Source organism: Geospiza fortis, unplaced genomic scaffold (assembly GCF_000277835.1).
Source record: "Geospiza fortis unplaced genomic scaffold, GeoFor_1.0 scaffold97, whole genome shotgun sequence".
NCBI lineage: Eukaryota > Metazoa > Chordata > Aves > Passeriformes > Thraupidae > Geospiza > Geospiza fortis.
This window is the reverse complement of record NW_005054343.1, coordinates 3,412,510-3,428,395: the sequence shown is the minus strand read 5'-3', so window position 1 is coordinate 3,428,395 and position 15,886 is coordinate 3,412,510. Positions and strand designations below refer to the sequence as shown.

The following is a 15,886-nucleotide window of genomic DNA, read 5'->3' as shown; positions in this document are numbered from 1 at the left end:
AGCAGCCAGGAGGGAGCTGGGCTGGGGTACCCTCATAGTTGGAGAAAGATTGAGCCACAGGCACCCAGGGGATGAGCTGCCATGGCAGAGCAGCTGAGCCCTACCCTTGCTGGGCCCAGCTAAGCAGCTCCCTGTGCTGGGAACAGCTTAGAGATGATGAGCAAGAGGTTTTTGGTGCAAGCACCACTGCCTTGAATAGCCTGTCCTGCCCCATGACACCCTTGGTGCTTCCTCTCCCTGAACAGGACCTGTCACTGATGACTTTTTCATGCTCTCCGGGAAGTGTTTGTGCTTGGAAATACCTTCCTGCTTTGTTTGCTGCTGCTGCATTGTTTGCCTCCAGGCTGATACTATCTTCTCCGATTTCCAGCATTTTTCTAGTACCCTTGGGTGATGCTTGGGCAGGGCGTGGCCATTCTCTGAACCTCTGCAGGCAGGTTTTGACAGGGCAGGTTTTTTTGGCTGTCCTTTAAGTCCCCAAACACCCCTGTGGCTCCCTTGAGCATTGTCTCACCTCTGAATCTGGGGATTTTTCCAAACAATTGCAAAACCCATCAGGCTAGAGTTTTGCATTCTCCTTCCTCCCCCGGAAATCTGGGACGAGCAAACAGTTCACTGGCCTTAGTGCCATAAACTTGCTGAGAGCTCTTGTACTCCATAGAGGTGCCGGTGGGGCAATCTCTGTGTGTGAAGTGAGCAATCCCCATCCCACAGCCCTGTTGCCCTCTGTTTCCTAACAGGCTTGAGGAGGGCTTTGGTGAGGGTCTTTGCCCCACTTCACCCCTGGATGGTACGAAAGCAGTGAGGAGGGGTCAGCAGCACTGAGTGTTGGTGCTCAGCAGCCCCCAGCACTCCCCAGCTCCCAGTACCATCCTTGCATGGATCCCAGGAAGGGAGCTGCAGCCAGGCACTCGTGCCATGGCTTTTCCAGGACACCAACTGCTGCCTGGGACTGGGCTGCTCCCGCTGCCACACGTCTGTTGATGAACAGCAAGAGATCTGTTAATGAGCAATGAGCCCAGCTGGAGGAGCTTCCAGAGGGAAGCAAGTTTGCACTTCTGGGCCGACTCTGGGTGACCTCCAGAGATCCCTCGTGGCTTGGGTATTATTTCCTGCCCCCATGATAAGGCAGTGGCAATGTTCTCATCCACTTGCTGCTATCCATCATGCAGGAGTGGACAAACACCAGGGTGCCCTGGCAAAGGACACCCCTCTTAACTCTGCAACTAAACTGTGGTGAATGTGCTTGGCTGGGGTTTGAGGTTGGGATGGGGTTGAGGTTGGGGTGGGCCCTGTGGCTCGTGTAACTCTACAAACCATCAGCCCCTGTGTGTTTTGAGAGGAAGAGCAGCAGCTGGTGATGCCCGTGCTTTCTGACCTGTCAGTGCCTTGTGTTTAACTGCTGCCTACTATATTTAAATAATATATTTTTCCTGTAGTTTCCCCACAGCCTTTCTAGAAGAGCTGCAGCAATGCTGAGAAATTGTGGTTACTGCAAAAAGAAAGTGTTATAAAGGGGGTAAAAGTGGTACAAGTGTTTCCTTTGCTGGCAGATAAAGAGGATATTTGTTGCCTGGCCTTGGAGCATGTGGGGATGCTGTGATAGGGGTGAGCAGGAAAATGTTATGCTGTGGTGGGGAGTGTGAGTTCGTCTGTGCATGGATGATGTCTCCATATTGGAGGTGAAGAGGTTTCCATCACACCCCCATTGAATCCTGGAATGGTTTGGATTTGAAGGGACTTAAAGGAATCATCTTGTTCCACCCCACTGCCATGGGCAGGAACACCTTCCATTAGACCTCTTGTTCCAAGTCCCATCCAACCTGGCCTTGAACACTTCCAGGGATGGGGCACTCAACACAGACAGAATCCTTTTCCAGGTTGTGGCTCCTTGTTCCACATCAGGGCTGGCACAAGCATCCTGTCCTCAGCAAAACCCCAGAACCTCACTGTGAATGGGTGAAGGACATCCATCCTGCTGCAGGGTGGCTGGGACTCCCAGGAGCCACAGGCTGGATGTGTGAGCGTGGGACACTCTCCTCTCCCAGCTCTGCTTTGCCCTCAAGTCCCCATTGCCCTCAAAGTCTGGCTCATTTTGTAATGGTTTATGAGGCAGGAGACAGATGAATCAGAGCCACACTGCACTGGGAGCTGTCAGTAACCTGTGACCCCAACTTGCTGCCCCCAGCACCATGACACTGAGACCCCAGCTTGATCCTCCAGGGTATAAACCCCTTGTCTGAATAACCCCTGGCCCTGGGGCAGCTGCTGCTCCCTGGTGTGGAAGTGCTGCCCAGGATTTTTGGCAGGGCTGCAGGAGCCTGGGACAGCCTCTCCCCATCCCCAGGGAGGCCACAGCCAAGCCAGGGCCCAGGGCCTGGAGCATCCCTAGTGGGAAACATTGCCAAGCTCACACGGGAAATACGCGGGGTCAGCTCCCAAGGGCTTGGCCTCTCCCCACAGCTGGGACATGTCACCAGCCCCAGAGGAGCTGGGGATGTTAACTCTGGCTTGCTGGGGCTGTGGCAGCCCAGAGAAGGCAAGGCTATTTTACTGGGGTGGTTTGCTCTTTGCTGACTTAGAGTGCCTGGGTGGATGCGGGGATGCCTGAGGGATGCCCAGGAGGCTGGCAGAGGTGCCAGTGGGGATGCAGGGGTGGCCAGGAGGATACAGACATGTCTGGGAGGATGCCCAGGAGCATGCAGGAATTGGCTGGTTGGATGCAGGGATGTCCAGGTCGATGCAGGGATGCAGGACAGCCTGTCCCAGTGGAGGAATTGAAGCATTCCCCAGTGAGCAAACCCTGTGTGGGGTCAGTGTCAGGGACTCACGCTGTGAAGGCAGAGCTGGCAGCCAGGAGTACCTGCCCAGTGCCAGGTGCTGTGTTTGCCAAGCCTGTGTTTGCTGCACATTGCCATGGCTGGCTGGCGTGGCCAGCAATGTCCAGCCCAACAACAGTGCCCTGCCAAATTGCCCATGTTGATTACTTCAATTAATGTGTCATTTGACTTTACCCTGTGGTATTAAAGTCACACTCACAGTGAATTCATATGTGTGAGCTTGTGCCCAATGCTGGGATGCAAGGAGATGGGAATGTCATGGAAAGGAACCCCAGTGAAACACAGGAGCCATACCCAGTACAGCTGTGGGATCTCCAGGGCCACAGTGGGGAAAGGCATTGATGGGAAAGGCAGAGCAGTTGTGGCTGTTCCCATCTGAGCTCCTCAGCCACAGGACTGTGCTTGAAGCTTTTGCAATTTGGGGTTGAAATTGAGGTGAGGTTTTAGATGGCTGATGGATCCCCACTTCTCTCCCCTATTGCTGCTTGCTCTTGTTTGCACAAGAGCAGCTTTAATAATGGGGTTTTATCCCCCGTCCTCAGTTCCTGCCCTGCAGATGTGTTCCTTGGAGATGGGTTGAGCAGGGAGAGGGTGGGGCACAGGAGTTGCAAGTGCTTTAGGAACAGATCCAGATGTGCAGGGGAGGCAGGGTGCTGGCACTGCCCTCCCTCTGCTTCTGCTCGTGCCTGGAGGGTGAATTGCCGTGTCCCAGAGGACCTGCCTGGGTGCTGTGGGGTGCTGCTGGCTCCAGGGTACCTCAGGACTTTGTGGGTGCTGTGCACCATGGGTGCTGTGCATGGACCTTCTGGGAAGGTGCCCCTTGCCCCAGCCTTGTCTCAGAGCTGTGCTTATCCAAATTCTGATCGAAGATGCCACGTGGCTCTGGGCTGAGTCAGAGGGTGTGTCAGCCAGGGCACATCCCAGGGATTTGCACTGCTTTGGGGGGTCCCTGCCTGGGCTGAGTGCCCAACAGTTCCCTCAAACCCAGTCCCTGCAGGCAGGGGCAATTTGCCAGCCTTGGGAGGAGATGGATCCTGCCCCAGCTGAGCCCCTGCTGACTAAGGGGAGCCCCAGGGAGCCAATCAACCTCTTGCCATGGTTCCCACCCAGGCATTGCCAAGGAGCTCAGTGCTGGCAGGACCGCCCTCACTCAGCCTTTTCCAGCCTGGGGCTCCATGTTTCTCCACAATCAGCACCAGGCTGAGGCAGAAGGTGCTGGGACATCTCCCTGAAGAGCCAGTGGCTGGGGACAGGTGGGACATGCCACCCCACTGCAGGATGTGTCTGCCAACTGAGTTTGGTGTTGGTGGGAGGGTGACCTGGGAATGCTTTGGGAGCCTGTAGGGCTGTGTTGGGCATGGGCACTCAGCCTTGCTGTCTGCATCCCCAGCTGGAGGACTGCACGCTGCAGGTCTCACCCTCTGGACACTACCTGGACCTTGACTTATCCCTGCTGGAACAGAAGGATGATCTGGAGGGTTTCTATGAGGAGGTCAGGTAGGGCACATGGGGCACCTGAGCCCTGTGTGGACACAGGGACCCCACAGGTGTGTGCACACCATGGGCAAGGAGCCAGGGGCTGGGGTGATCCCACTGCAGCACTCACAGCACATTTTCTTCACCTTAGGAAGGGGAGACGACCGACGCTGATCCTGCGCACGCAGCTCTCCGTCCGAGTCCACGCCATCATCGGTGAGTCGGGGCTGCTCCCTCCTCCAGCCTGGTCCAGCAGCTCCACTGCCCTGCATGGGGGAGGTTTGGCCTCTGCAGTCAGCTCTGGCCAGGGTTTTGTGATGGAGAGGGCTGCTTCCACCCCATAACCCCTCCCAGAGATCCGGGGATCTCGTGGGGTATCCATTGGGTTAATCCCCTCCATCCTCAGAGATCAGGACTTCTGCCTCTTGGGCTGGGAGCCCACCACCCACTGCAGTTATTCTGGGTCACTCAGGCAAGCTCTAAATATAGCTGTGAAGACATAAACAAAGGGCTCTTGCGCAGCAGAAAGTGCTGCCATGGTTCAGGCAGCCTGCTCTGAGGTCCTGCAAAATATTCAGGAGTCTTGAGCCTTTTTTTTGTCTTTGGCAGGGGGAAAACAAGCACTGAGCAGAGTGATGCCAGATGGGCATCAGCTGACTGTGCAGGGCTGCAGCTGAACCATGCAGGAAGGGGCAGGAAGCCCGGGGTCAGGGTCATGGTCGTGCTCTTTGCCAGCAGTTCCCAGGCTCTGTCTGAGCTCTGAGCTCTTCTGCTTTTCCTCCCAGCAGCTCTGCCTTCCCTCCCAGATCTGACAAGCTGATAAGCAAGTGGAGGAGGCTGCCGGGACACTGTGTTTTACAGGGCATATCTGGAGGACTACTTGGACATCTTGTTTTTGGCTTGTTGCAGCTCTAAGCCTGACCCAAATAAGTTGGGATGTGTGGCTAACTCAGTTTTTGCACGTGGGAAGTGCTGGTTCCCAATGGCCTTGGTGTCTTCATGGGGCCTTCCAGCTTCCCAATGCCCTGGCTGCTCCACGCTGGCTCCTGCCTGCAGGCACACCCCCATAAGCACATAGTCTCCACCCCAGTGACAGTCCTGTCCCTGAGCAACCTGTGTCACACTACTGGCTTTCCGATCCCCGTCCTGTATTTTTTCCCAAGCTCTGGGGCTGCTGGGAGCTTTGGAACCATGGCATGGCTGTGCCCAGGGAGGGATGGCTAAAAGTAGCTCAAGCTCTTGCCTGTGTTCCTGTTTAGGTTCTGCAAAGGAAACCAGAGGGGATATTTGTGTCATTGCTGGTCAGAAAAAGAGGGCAAAAAAAAAGGAAATAGGAAAGTGGAAGGGCTGAAATATGTAGTTGTGGTAGAGCAGCTGCTCCCAGCCAGTGTGTCCCACAGCCAGGGCAATGCTGGGGTGATGGCACGGAGATCAGGATCACGATAAGTCAGGATGAGGGGCTTTCCCAGGAAGCTGGGAGTGTTTGGGAGCCCCAGTTCAGCAATGAGCCACTCACACCACATCTCTCCTCCCAGAGAAGCTGTACAACTCACGGGGGCCCGCGCTGCGGAGGTCCCTCTTCTCCCTGAAGCAGCTCTTCCAGGTGAGGTGATGCTGGTGCGGTGGGGGACAGGGGCTCCCCCAGGGCTGGCTGCCACACTGCAGTAACACTTGGCCTTCTCCCCACAGGAGGACAAGGACCTGGTGCCAGAGTTTGTGAACCTGGAGGGGTTGACATGCCTGATCAAAGTGGGGACAGAGGCTGACCAGAACTACCAGAATTACATCCTCCGGGGTTGGTATTTGGGCACAGGGCACCTCTGGAGCAGGTTCCCTAAAGAAGCTGTGGATGCCCCATCCCTGGAAGTGTTCAAGGCCAGGTTGGATGGGTCTTTTATGCAACCTGGTCTAATGAAAGGTGTCCCTGCCTGTGGCAGGGGAGTTGGAATGGGTCTTTAAGGTCCCTTCCAACCCAAAGCATTCCAGGATTCTGTGCTTGTCCCCAGGGACGAAGGCTGGCACTCAGGGCGGGCAAGCCACAAAGTCTGCCAGGGCTACTCTGCCTTCCCAGCAGACATTGCCCTTGCTGCAGTGATGCTGTGCAGGAATGGGAATTCCCAACCCCTGCCTGCTGCAGCATCAGCCTGCCCACTCTGCCTTGCAGCCTTGAGCCAGATCATGCTCTTCGTGGATGGGATGCTGGGTGTCATCAACCACAACGAGACTGTCCAGTGGCTGTACACGCTGTCAGGAAGCCCAGTGAGTGCCTGTTGCTCTTGGGGGGCTGCCTGTGCCCTCCACTGCATCCCCTTCCCTGCTTGTCCCCTTGAACTATCCCTCAGAGGATGTGCTTCACTCTCTGCCTCTGGGCTTGGTACCCTGGTACCTTTGCTTGTGTTGGGTCCTGCTCCCAGCCTTCTGGAAGCCACCCAGGATCTGCAGACCTCCCTATCCTGATGTGACCACATTCCCAGGCACAGAGCTTGAGTAAGACACTCCTGCTCCAGGTCCCTTCCCAGTGCCTCTCAGCCATCAGCCTCACAGCTGCAGGTCCCTGGCCCCACGACAAAGCTCCCAGTCCTGGGGCATGGGCACAGCCACCCCACAGTGCTCCAGCAGCATGCTGGCAGGCCCCTGTCACTGCTGCTGTCCCATCTGCCATCCCTTGTCCCAGTTTCGCCTGGTGGTGAAGATGGCACTGAAGCTGCTCCTGGTGTTTGTGGAGTACACAGAGCCCAACGCCTTGCTGCTCATCCGCGCCGTCAATGCCGTGGACCAGGCGAGAGGTGAGCGCAGCTCCAGCCTCCTGCAAGGTCCCTGCTGGGGGACAGTGTCCCCTCCCAGCCTGCATGTCACCTGTTCATGCCTCTTTTCCCAGGTGCCTGTCCGTGGTCCAACTTAATGGCCATCCTAGAGCAGCGCAACGGGGCTGACACGGAGCTGCTGGTGTTCACCATGACACTGATCAACAAGGTCTGTGGGGGTGTCCCCGTGGTGCCACACTGCTGGGGCTCAGTGTGGGTCACCACAGTGCCAGCAGCATCCCTCTGATTCTGCCCAGACGCTGGCAGCCCTCCCAGACCAGGACACCTTCTATGATGTGACCGACTGCCTGGAGCAGCAGGGCATGGAGCAGGTGGTGCAGCAGTACCTGGGCAGCAAGGGCACCGACCTCGACTTGAAGCAGCAGTTCACAATCTATGAGGTGAGCGGGGCTCCAGCAGGATCTGGCCATGTGCCACCTGCCTCCAGCAGGGAGGGTGAGTGCATGGGGTGGCAGGGATGCTGCTGTGCCCGGTGCCATGCCCCTGGTCCCTCCACAGAGTGCTCTCAAGCTGGAGGATGATGTGGAAGAGCCGCCCTCAGGGGGACGCAAAGAGCGGAGGAGGACAGACGAGGGCCGGCGTGGGTGGAGATCCCAGGGTGGCTCCCAGGATCCCAGTGCCGATGCCCAGCCACTGCTGGGGTCTCCTGACACTCCAAAGGAGCCCCCAGCTGAGGACACCCCACCTATCCCTGCACCAAGCAGCCCAGCAGAGTAAGTGCAGCTGGAGGTGGTCTGTGGTGGGGATGATCCTGGGATGGTGAAGACACCGAGATGCCGCATAAGCAGCACTTGGATCCATTGCTGGTGTGAGGGTGGAGAGCAGTCCTGTGGGACCTGCTCTCAGTCCCTGTCAACTTCTTCCAGACCCTGTCCCACCAGCATCTACAACAGCACATCCAGCGTGCGGCTGGCCCTGGCCTCCCCCCCGGCTGAGAAGGAGCAGCCCCTGGGCCCAGGAGAGCGCAGCGTCTACAAGTGAGGAGCAGGGGGGGCTGGGGGCATGGAGGTCCCCCAGGGCAGCAGGGTGGGCTCCCAGGAGCATGAGGTGTGTCCATCCCAGGGCACACTCTGCCTTTGCCCTTGGGGAAACAGTCTGGGAGGGCACTGGAGCTGGAGAGATGTATGAGGGGGCAGCAGGTATCAAAGGGTCTGGCCAAGGGCTCCAAGGCATCCTTTGGGCATGCACAGCTCTGCTCCAGCTCCTCATTCTCCTCTCTGCCCACGCTTGCCCTCTCCTCTGCCCACTCTTTCTGTCTTTCCTTTTGCAGGCTGCACCAAACTGCCCCTGTCTGGTAAGTGCTTGGCTCTGCATGTGCATGCTCCCTCCCAGCATGATCATAGAATCATAGCACCTGGAATAGTTTGGGTTGAAAGGGATCTTAAAAATCATCTAGTTCCAATGCTTCCACTAGATTGCTTAAAGCATTCAGCCTGGTCTTACAGGGATGGGGCATCCACAGCTTCTCTGGGCAACCTATGCCAGTGTCTCACCACCCTCACAGGGAAGAATTTCTTCCTAATACCCAATTTAAACCTACTCTCTTTCAGCTTAATGTCCTATTAATTCTCCCTTGCCCTATCCTATGATGCTCTGGGGGAGCAGTCACTTGCACTCACCTTGCTGCCCCCATCCATTGCCTCTCCCCTTCAAGTCCTACCTGTGGGACCCCAACCCCCTCCCCATCACCCCACAGGATGTGGCATGCTCTGATCCCTGCTTTGGGGTGAGGTGTCCTTGCTGGGGGTGGCACAGCCCACTCCAGGTGATGGACAATGTCCCATCTCTCCAGCACCCGATGCCATGTGGTGCCTGGGCCAGAGGGGACTTGCCAGGCCTCTCCTGGCTCCCTGTGAACCCTGGGACCATGGGGCAAGGGTTTCATGCTGGAGGGCTGCCAGGTGGGTGTGTGCAGGATGCACAAGCCCCGGGGGGACTGCCAGCAGTGGGGGCTAACCCCTGTTTTCCCTCAGGCGGGAGGATGCCCCCTCCTTGCATGGGGACAAGCCTATTTTGAAGAAGTTTGAGTAAGTAGAGGCATGCGTGTGTCTCCAGGCATGCGCTTCCTTGGAGTGGTACCTGGCTGGAGGTATCTGGGCTCTGGCCACACAGGGCGTGAGGAGCAGGATCATGCCCTCAAGTCTCTGCCTTGGTGCCTTCCTGGGTTTTGCAGCTTTTGGATGAGGATTGCAGTGAGCACCAGGTCTGTTGTGACCAACTGGTGACAGCAGCACCCTGTTGGCACAGCCGTGGGGCCATCACCTCTCTCTGCAGGGCTCAGAGGAGGTTGAATCCTTGGTGTCCCCAATGAGGTGTGGCCAGCGCAGGAGGTTTCTGTGCTGTGGGACTTGCTGTGCAGTGTGGCATGGCGTGGTTTGCTGGTTGTCCCTATTGTCCCCATCCCTGCTTTGCTTTTGGCCAACATCCACCCCATCTTGCAGAGCTCGCTTTTTGGAGAACCTGGCTGCAGCCCAGAAGGAGAAGATCTCTTCCATGGCCAAGGGACGGCTCGATGTCCTCAGCGATACTACACTAGAGCATCCTACTGCACTTGCATGGGAAAGAGACCATGGCACCTCTGATCCCGGGATGGAGCCACACAGCATAAGTAGGTGCTGCCAGGGTGTGTGTTCCCAGCTCATCTGGGTCCCTGGGTGGGGATTAGTGGCCCCTCAATCCTCATCCCATGCCTGTATCTGTGACACAGAACATTGGAGGAGCTGGTCGTACCTCCTTGCTCAAAATGCTGGCATCTGAGCACACCTCACTGCAGAGCAGGACTCCAACTCTACACTGAGCCAGCACCACCTGCCCCCTCCAAGCAGATTATTCCAGCTTCTCCCTCTCTCCCTGCAGGGTCTTGTTTGGCTCGATCTGACATCACTGACTCCTGCAGCACCATCTCCTCTGACACCAAGTTTATGCTGGACATGCTCTATGCCAAGGGCTCCTCAGAGTCAGGGAGGGAGAAGGTGTTCCATGAAATACCTTTATCCCCCCAGATCCAGGGTGAGGTGGAGATGGACACCAAGGGAAGCAGCAGCCAGGAGCAGGAGAGTGCCTGGCCCCGTGGCAGGGCTCCAGACGGGCCAGTAGCCAGCGCCCATGCCAAGCTGGTACGTGCCATGTCCAGCATAGATGATGAGACCCACACACAGAAGCTGGAGAACACTGGGATGATGCCCATCAAAAAGGACACAGAGCTGACATGGGAACGCCTGGAGACCATCCCTGTGCAGCTGAAGATCAAGGACATGGACTTTACTGACTTGGGGGAAGAAGAAGATTTTGACATCCTGGACACAGGGCCAATGACCAATGGGTCTTTCCTCCATCCTGGAATTGAAGCAATGAGTGCTGGAACATTCATGGCTCCCCCTCCACCACCTCCTGCCCTCCCTGGTTGCCCACCACCACCACCTCCACCTCCTGCCCTCCCTGGTTGCCCACCACCACCTCCTCCACCTCCTGCCCTCCCTGGTTGCCCACCACCACCACCACCACCTCCACCTCCTGCAGTCCCCGGCTGCCCACCCGCACCAGGGCTGCCAGGTCCCTCAACAACAGATGGCCCCTCTGAGGCCAAGAAGAAGAGGACAGTGAAGCTCTTCTGGAAGGAGCTGAAGCAGCTGGATGGCACTGTGGGGACTGGCAGGTTTGGCCAGGGGACACTTTGGGCATCCCTGCAGAATGTCGAGGTCAATACTGCGAAACTGGAGCATCTCTTTGAGTCACGGTCAAAGGAAGCGCCAACCTCAAAGGTACCACTTGGCATCCATTGGCCAAGGGGCATTGAGGGGTGGGAGGAAGGCTGTGGGTTCCTGTGGGGAGCCTGTTATCCCTACCCGATCTCAAGGATGGGCACCAGAAGCCTGGAGGCTCAGTGGGGATGATTATGGGCAGTGCACAGATTTGGTTTGGCTCACTGCCTCATCTGTGTTTGGTTCCCTGTGTTCATAAGTTCATGAAGGTGAGCCCTTTGCCTGGCTATCCCCATCCATCCTGTCCTCTTTGCAGAAAGCCATTGATGGGAAGAAGGTGGTGGTGGTGTTGGACCCCAAGAGGAGCAATGCCATCAACATTGGCCTCACTGTGCTACCACCCGTCCATATAATCAAGACAGCCGTGCTCAACTTCGATGAGTTTGCAGTCAGTAAAGAAGGGATTGAGGTGAGCACAAGAGAAGCAGGCTCAGCTCCTCTGAGGTCCTCAGCAGGTCATTTCCCCAGGCTGGGAGACATCCATGCCATGATGCCTGGAGTGACACATCCTACATATGGAGTCTGACATATCCCTCTTTCCCTGCTCTAGAAAATCCTAACCATGGTCCCAACTGAGGAGGAAAAACAGAAGATCCAGGAGGCCCAGTTGGCCAATCCTGATGTGCCTTTGGGCTCTGCAGAGCAGTTCCTGCTCTCCCTGTCTTCCATCAGTGACCTCACGGCCAGGCTCCAGCTCTGGGCCTTCAAGCTGGACTATGAGAGCCTGGAGCAGGTACGGAGCCATGTACCCCATCTCCCCTCTGCCCTCCCACTGCTGACACCCCAGCAGTGCTAAGCACTGAGCCAAGCATGTTTCTGGTGAGGACCAGTCATATCCAAACACGGGAGGTGCCCCAGCATGGCTGGGGATGGGCTGCAGATCCCCAAGGCAAGCATGGGCTTGGATTGATCAGGAGGTGGTTGTCCTCGTGGGTGAATGCTGAAGCTCCCAAGAGAGAGAGTGGCCAAGGGATCTCACCCCTGCTTCTCCCCTCACCCAGGAGATCGCAGAGCCGCTCTTTGATCTGAAGGTAGGCATGGAGCAGCTGGCCAGAAATCACACATTCAAGTGCATCTTAGCCACGCTGCTGGCGATGGGCAACTTCTTGAATGGTTCCCAGGTGAGGAGCAGGGTGAGGACCAGCCATGGTTTGTGGGCACCCAGAAGGGTCTGTGGGGAGCTGGGAGGTGCTGGTGGGGACCCAGTGGATCTGCAGACTGGAGGTCTGCTGGAGTAGGGATGAGAGTCCCTGCTGAGTCCATTGGGTTTCAGACCAGAGGCTTTGAGCTCGGCTACCTGGAGAAGGTCTCGGAAGTGAAGGACACAGTGCACCGGCAGTCCCTGCTCTACCATCTCTGCCAGATGGTGGTAGAGAAGTTCCCAGAAACCACTGACCTCTACTCAGAAATTGCCTCCATCACCCGCTCCGCCAAGGTGAGGCAAGGCAGGTGACACCTGGGCAGGGGGAGGCTGTGGGTCCTGTGGCTGCCCAGCTACACCAGCATGGCTAAGGACTGACACCTCACTCTTCCAGATTGACTTTGAAGAGCTGGCCAACAGCCTGGTGCAGCTGGAGCGGAGGTGCAGGGCCTCCTGGCACAACCTAAAGGTGATTGCCAAGCATGAGACCAAGCCAGTGCTGAAGACCAAGCTGACAGAGTTCCTCAAGGACAGCACCCAGCGCATCATCGTCCTGAAGGTGGTGCACAGGCGTGTCCTCAACAGGTTGGTGGCTTGGGGACACAGCAGGAACCTTGCAGTCCTGTTGGTGGCCCTCCGTGACGGATGTTCCCGTAGGTTTCACTCCTTCCTGCTGTACCTGGGGTACCCAGCGAGCACGGTGCGGGATGTGAAGGTGACATCCATCTGCAAACTGCTGCAGGAGTTCGCCCTGGAGTACCGCACCTGCCGGGAGCGCGTGCTGCAGCAGCAGAAGAAACGCGCCGCCCACCGCGAGCGCAACAAAACCCGGGGCCGGCTCATCACCGAGGTACGGGGACGCTTGCCTGCGTGCCACCAGGAGGTGACGCCCCCCATGTCCCCAACACTGACCTCTCCTCCCATTTCAGACTGAGAAATTCTCCGGCATTGCCGAGGCAGTTCTGCCGCCTGCCGTGGTGTCCAGCAGCCCCAGGGAGCAGATGGAAGCGGGTCATGAGAGCATGAAGATTCTGCTGACCTCCCTCACAGATATCCCTGCCCGCCGCAGCCGAGCCAGCCAGGGTAGGAGCAGGATGGCAGAGGAACTCAAGACATGCCCAGCTGGCTGGGAGCAACTGGTGCCAGCATCCTCATTGTCCTCATGCAGGAACAGGGCATGGCACCCCGACCCAGGGCTCTCCAGCCCAGGAGGATGTTCCCAGCTCCCCTGATGATGCTTCAGATGAAATCATGGACCAGCTGGTGAAATCGGTGACACAGAATCCCAATCCCCGACCCTGCCCCAACAAGGAGCGCAGGAGGTCCCGTGGCAATAGGAAGTCCTGTAAGTCCCATCCCTGTGTCCTTATGCCCTGTTCCATCTCTGTTCCACGCTCTGTCCCTGTATTCTGTCCCATCTTCATGTCTGTGTCCCTGCTCAGATGCTTTTTCCCAGCTCTGTATCCCTATCTCCTTACCCTTTCCCATCTCTTTGTCTCTCTTGCCATGCCCTGTCCCGTCTCTCTTCCCAGGCTCTGCCCAATCCCCATACTCCTTTTCATCTCTGTCCCCATCGCTGTCTTGTTCCATCTCCATGTCTCTGTGCTCTGTCCCTTGTCCTTTGTGTCCTTGCTCCCATGCCCTGTCTGGCTCCTTCCCCATGGGCCACCCATGACCTGCCATGTGGAGCCCACCATGCACCCTGATACCAGTCCATGCCAGTGCACCCCATTACCCTGTCCCTGCCTGAGCAGGCCCCCATGTGTGGGGACTCTGGCAGCCAGTGCTGCTCGTGCTGGCAGTGCCACACTCTGCTCTTCCCGCAGTGCGGCGGACGCTGAAGAGCGGGCTCACCGAGGAGCTGGTGCAGGCCCTGGGCCTGGGACGGGTGCCTGGCATGGAGGTTTGAGGGGGCTCTGGCTGCTCCCCACTGCCAGCAGCCCCAGGGCAGGACATGGTGGCAGCCCCTGCAGTCCCAGGAAAGGCACACTCTGTGCCTTTGGCCTCACCTCGCTTTTCCCTGCTGGCCTCCAGTTCCCAGAGGTGCAGGGAGCAGAATGGGAGTGATGCCCAGAGCTGCTCCATGGTGACCGGGATGGAGGATGCTCAGCACTCAGCTTGAAGGCTCGAGGTTCATCTTCTCAACAGTATTAGAGCGGTCAAGGGGCTGGACTCAGACCCCCTCTGGGAACTGGGTCTGGCCCACGGCCGCTGTGGCAATAAAATGATCTGATATGCTGCCAGCATCTCTTGTTCCTGAACCTGAGAGGCCAGAATGATGTGATACTCCCTCCCTGGCCAAGACAGTATCCCTTCTCCTGCAACCCAAACCCTGCTGCCTGGGGCAAGCACTCAGCCAGCCCTGTGGCTTGTAGGCACCATTGTCCCTCTGGGAACAGCATGATCCCCTCTGTACCAGGACAGCTGGGGGACTTTTCCAGAAGGAGCAAGGACTGCTGCCAGGCTCAAGGCTGCATGCTCAAGGACAGGAGCAGTGGCTCGAGCACAAGGCCACAGCACAGTAAAATTGTCTCACACTTCACCTCTCCTTTACAAACATCTCCTGGGGGTGTTTAGCCAGACCCAGACGTGGGTCAGAGGCAGGGTGGTTGTTCCCCTCTAGGAGCAGGTCCTGGGTACAGCAGCCATGTGTCCCCCAGCTGCAAGCCTCAGAAATACCAGTGCTTGGCAAAGACAGGCTGCCTGTTCCTGTAAATGCACCAGGGCCAGCATCTGCCTGTCCCCATGGGAGCCTGGGAGATGTTCCTGCCACCTCCTGTCCCAGTGTGGCTCCTGCCATGCCAGACACAGATTAAACCCCACACTGGGTGCGATGCTCCTCACAGTGGGTACCATTTCTCAGCATCCCCCTCTGCCAGTGCTCTGGGCACTCTCACCTGTGGTAGAGGCATTTGGGAATGGTGTCACATCATCCATCACGACAGCTCCACCTCGGCGCTGCCCTGGCGCTGCCTCCAGCCCTGAATCCCGCACAGCAGGTCTCTGTGGCCTTCAAGGAATGAAGAAAAACTCCACCGGGCAGGGCAGCTTTTTCCTCCTGGCTATCTCTGCCCAGGGTTGTTCCTCTCCCACAAGGCTGGACATGCCAGCCTGCCTCAGCTTGCAGTGTCTGAGATCTTCCTGAGTGGCCCTGAAAGCAGCAAGATGCCACACTGAGAGCTGCAAGTGTCCCAGAAGTGCCTCAAGATATGGTCTGGCTTTCGTGGCCTCTGGGTGCTTGACTTGGGGCTGCAAAGAGAGGACAAAGAGGTTATGACAGGTAACAATGAGCCACAGGGGGAAGGAGAAGGGGCTGAGAAAGCATCTTCCTGACCTCCTGCACCTACTCCAGGTCCCTAAAATGACATTGCACATGTCACAGCCCCAGGACTGTTAGTCCTGAGGGCTTGCTGGGGAAAACTGAGGCAGGGTGCAGGGCAATGTGTTTGGGTTTTTCCACCTTTTTTTTTTCAGCCTTGGTGTTATTTCGAGGATTCCCAGCTTGGCCCTGGACACACGCTGCCCTTGAGCGGCGCCTGAAGTGCTTGGCTTGGCCACAGCACAAGTCATTTATGCCAAAAATATGACCAGCAGAGGTGACCCCTGAGAAGGAGAGGGGGTGGCAGGATGCTGGAGGCACCTTTGCAAGCTGAGGGGGGTTTGGGGCAGTCAGACAAGGCTTGGTGGGGACCTGGGACACATGTGGCCTCAGGCAGCATCAACAGAGATGGGGTTGGGGTGCTGCACCCCCAGTGGACTTCTCGAGGTGGGATGAAGTGACCCTGCCAGGGCACCCCATGTCACCCAGCACCTCCATTCCTTCCCACACGCAGGCGAGGCCAC

The 15,886-nt window shown here is 57.4% G+C and overlaps 1 protein-coding gene across 1 annotated transcript; it reads left to right on the top strand.

Annotated features, from left to right (window-relative positions):
* Window positions 1-4,197: 4,197 nt before the first annotated feature.
* FHOD1 (formin homology 2 domain containing 1) lies at window positions 4,198-14,289 on the top strand. The gene is made up of 21 exons (XM_005422750.3): window positions 4,198-4,337; window positions 4,468-4,532; window positions 5,852-5,919; window positions 6,006-6,111; window positions 6,481-6,575; window positions 6,991-7,102; window positions 7,195-7,289; window positions 7,378-7,521; window positions 7,640-7,854; window positions 8,008-8,118; window positions 9,583-9,749; window positions 9,998-10,902; window positions 11,159-11,311; window positions 11,453-11,635; window positions 11,904-12,023; window positions 12,176-12,337; window positions 12,438-12,628; window positions 12,701-12,893; window positions 12,973-13,126; window positions 13,212-13,388; window positions 13,870-14,289. The coding sequence occupies exons 1-21, from the start codon at window positions 4,198-4,200 to the stop codon at window positions 13,950-13,952; spliced, it is 3,639 nt and encodes a 1,212-aa protein (XP_005422807.2). The 3' UTR covers window positions 13,953-14,289.
* Window positions 14,290-15,886: the final 1,597 nt, after the last annotated feature.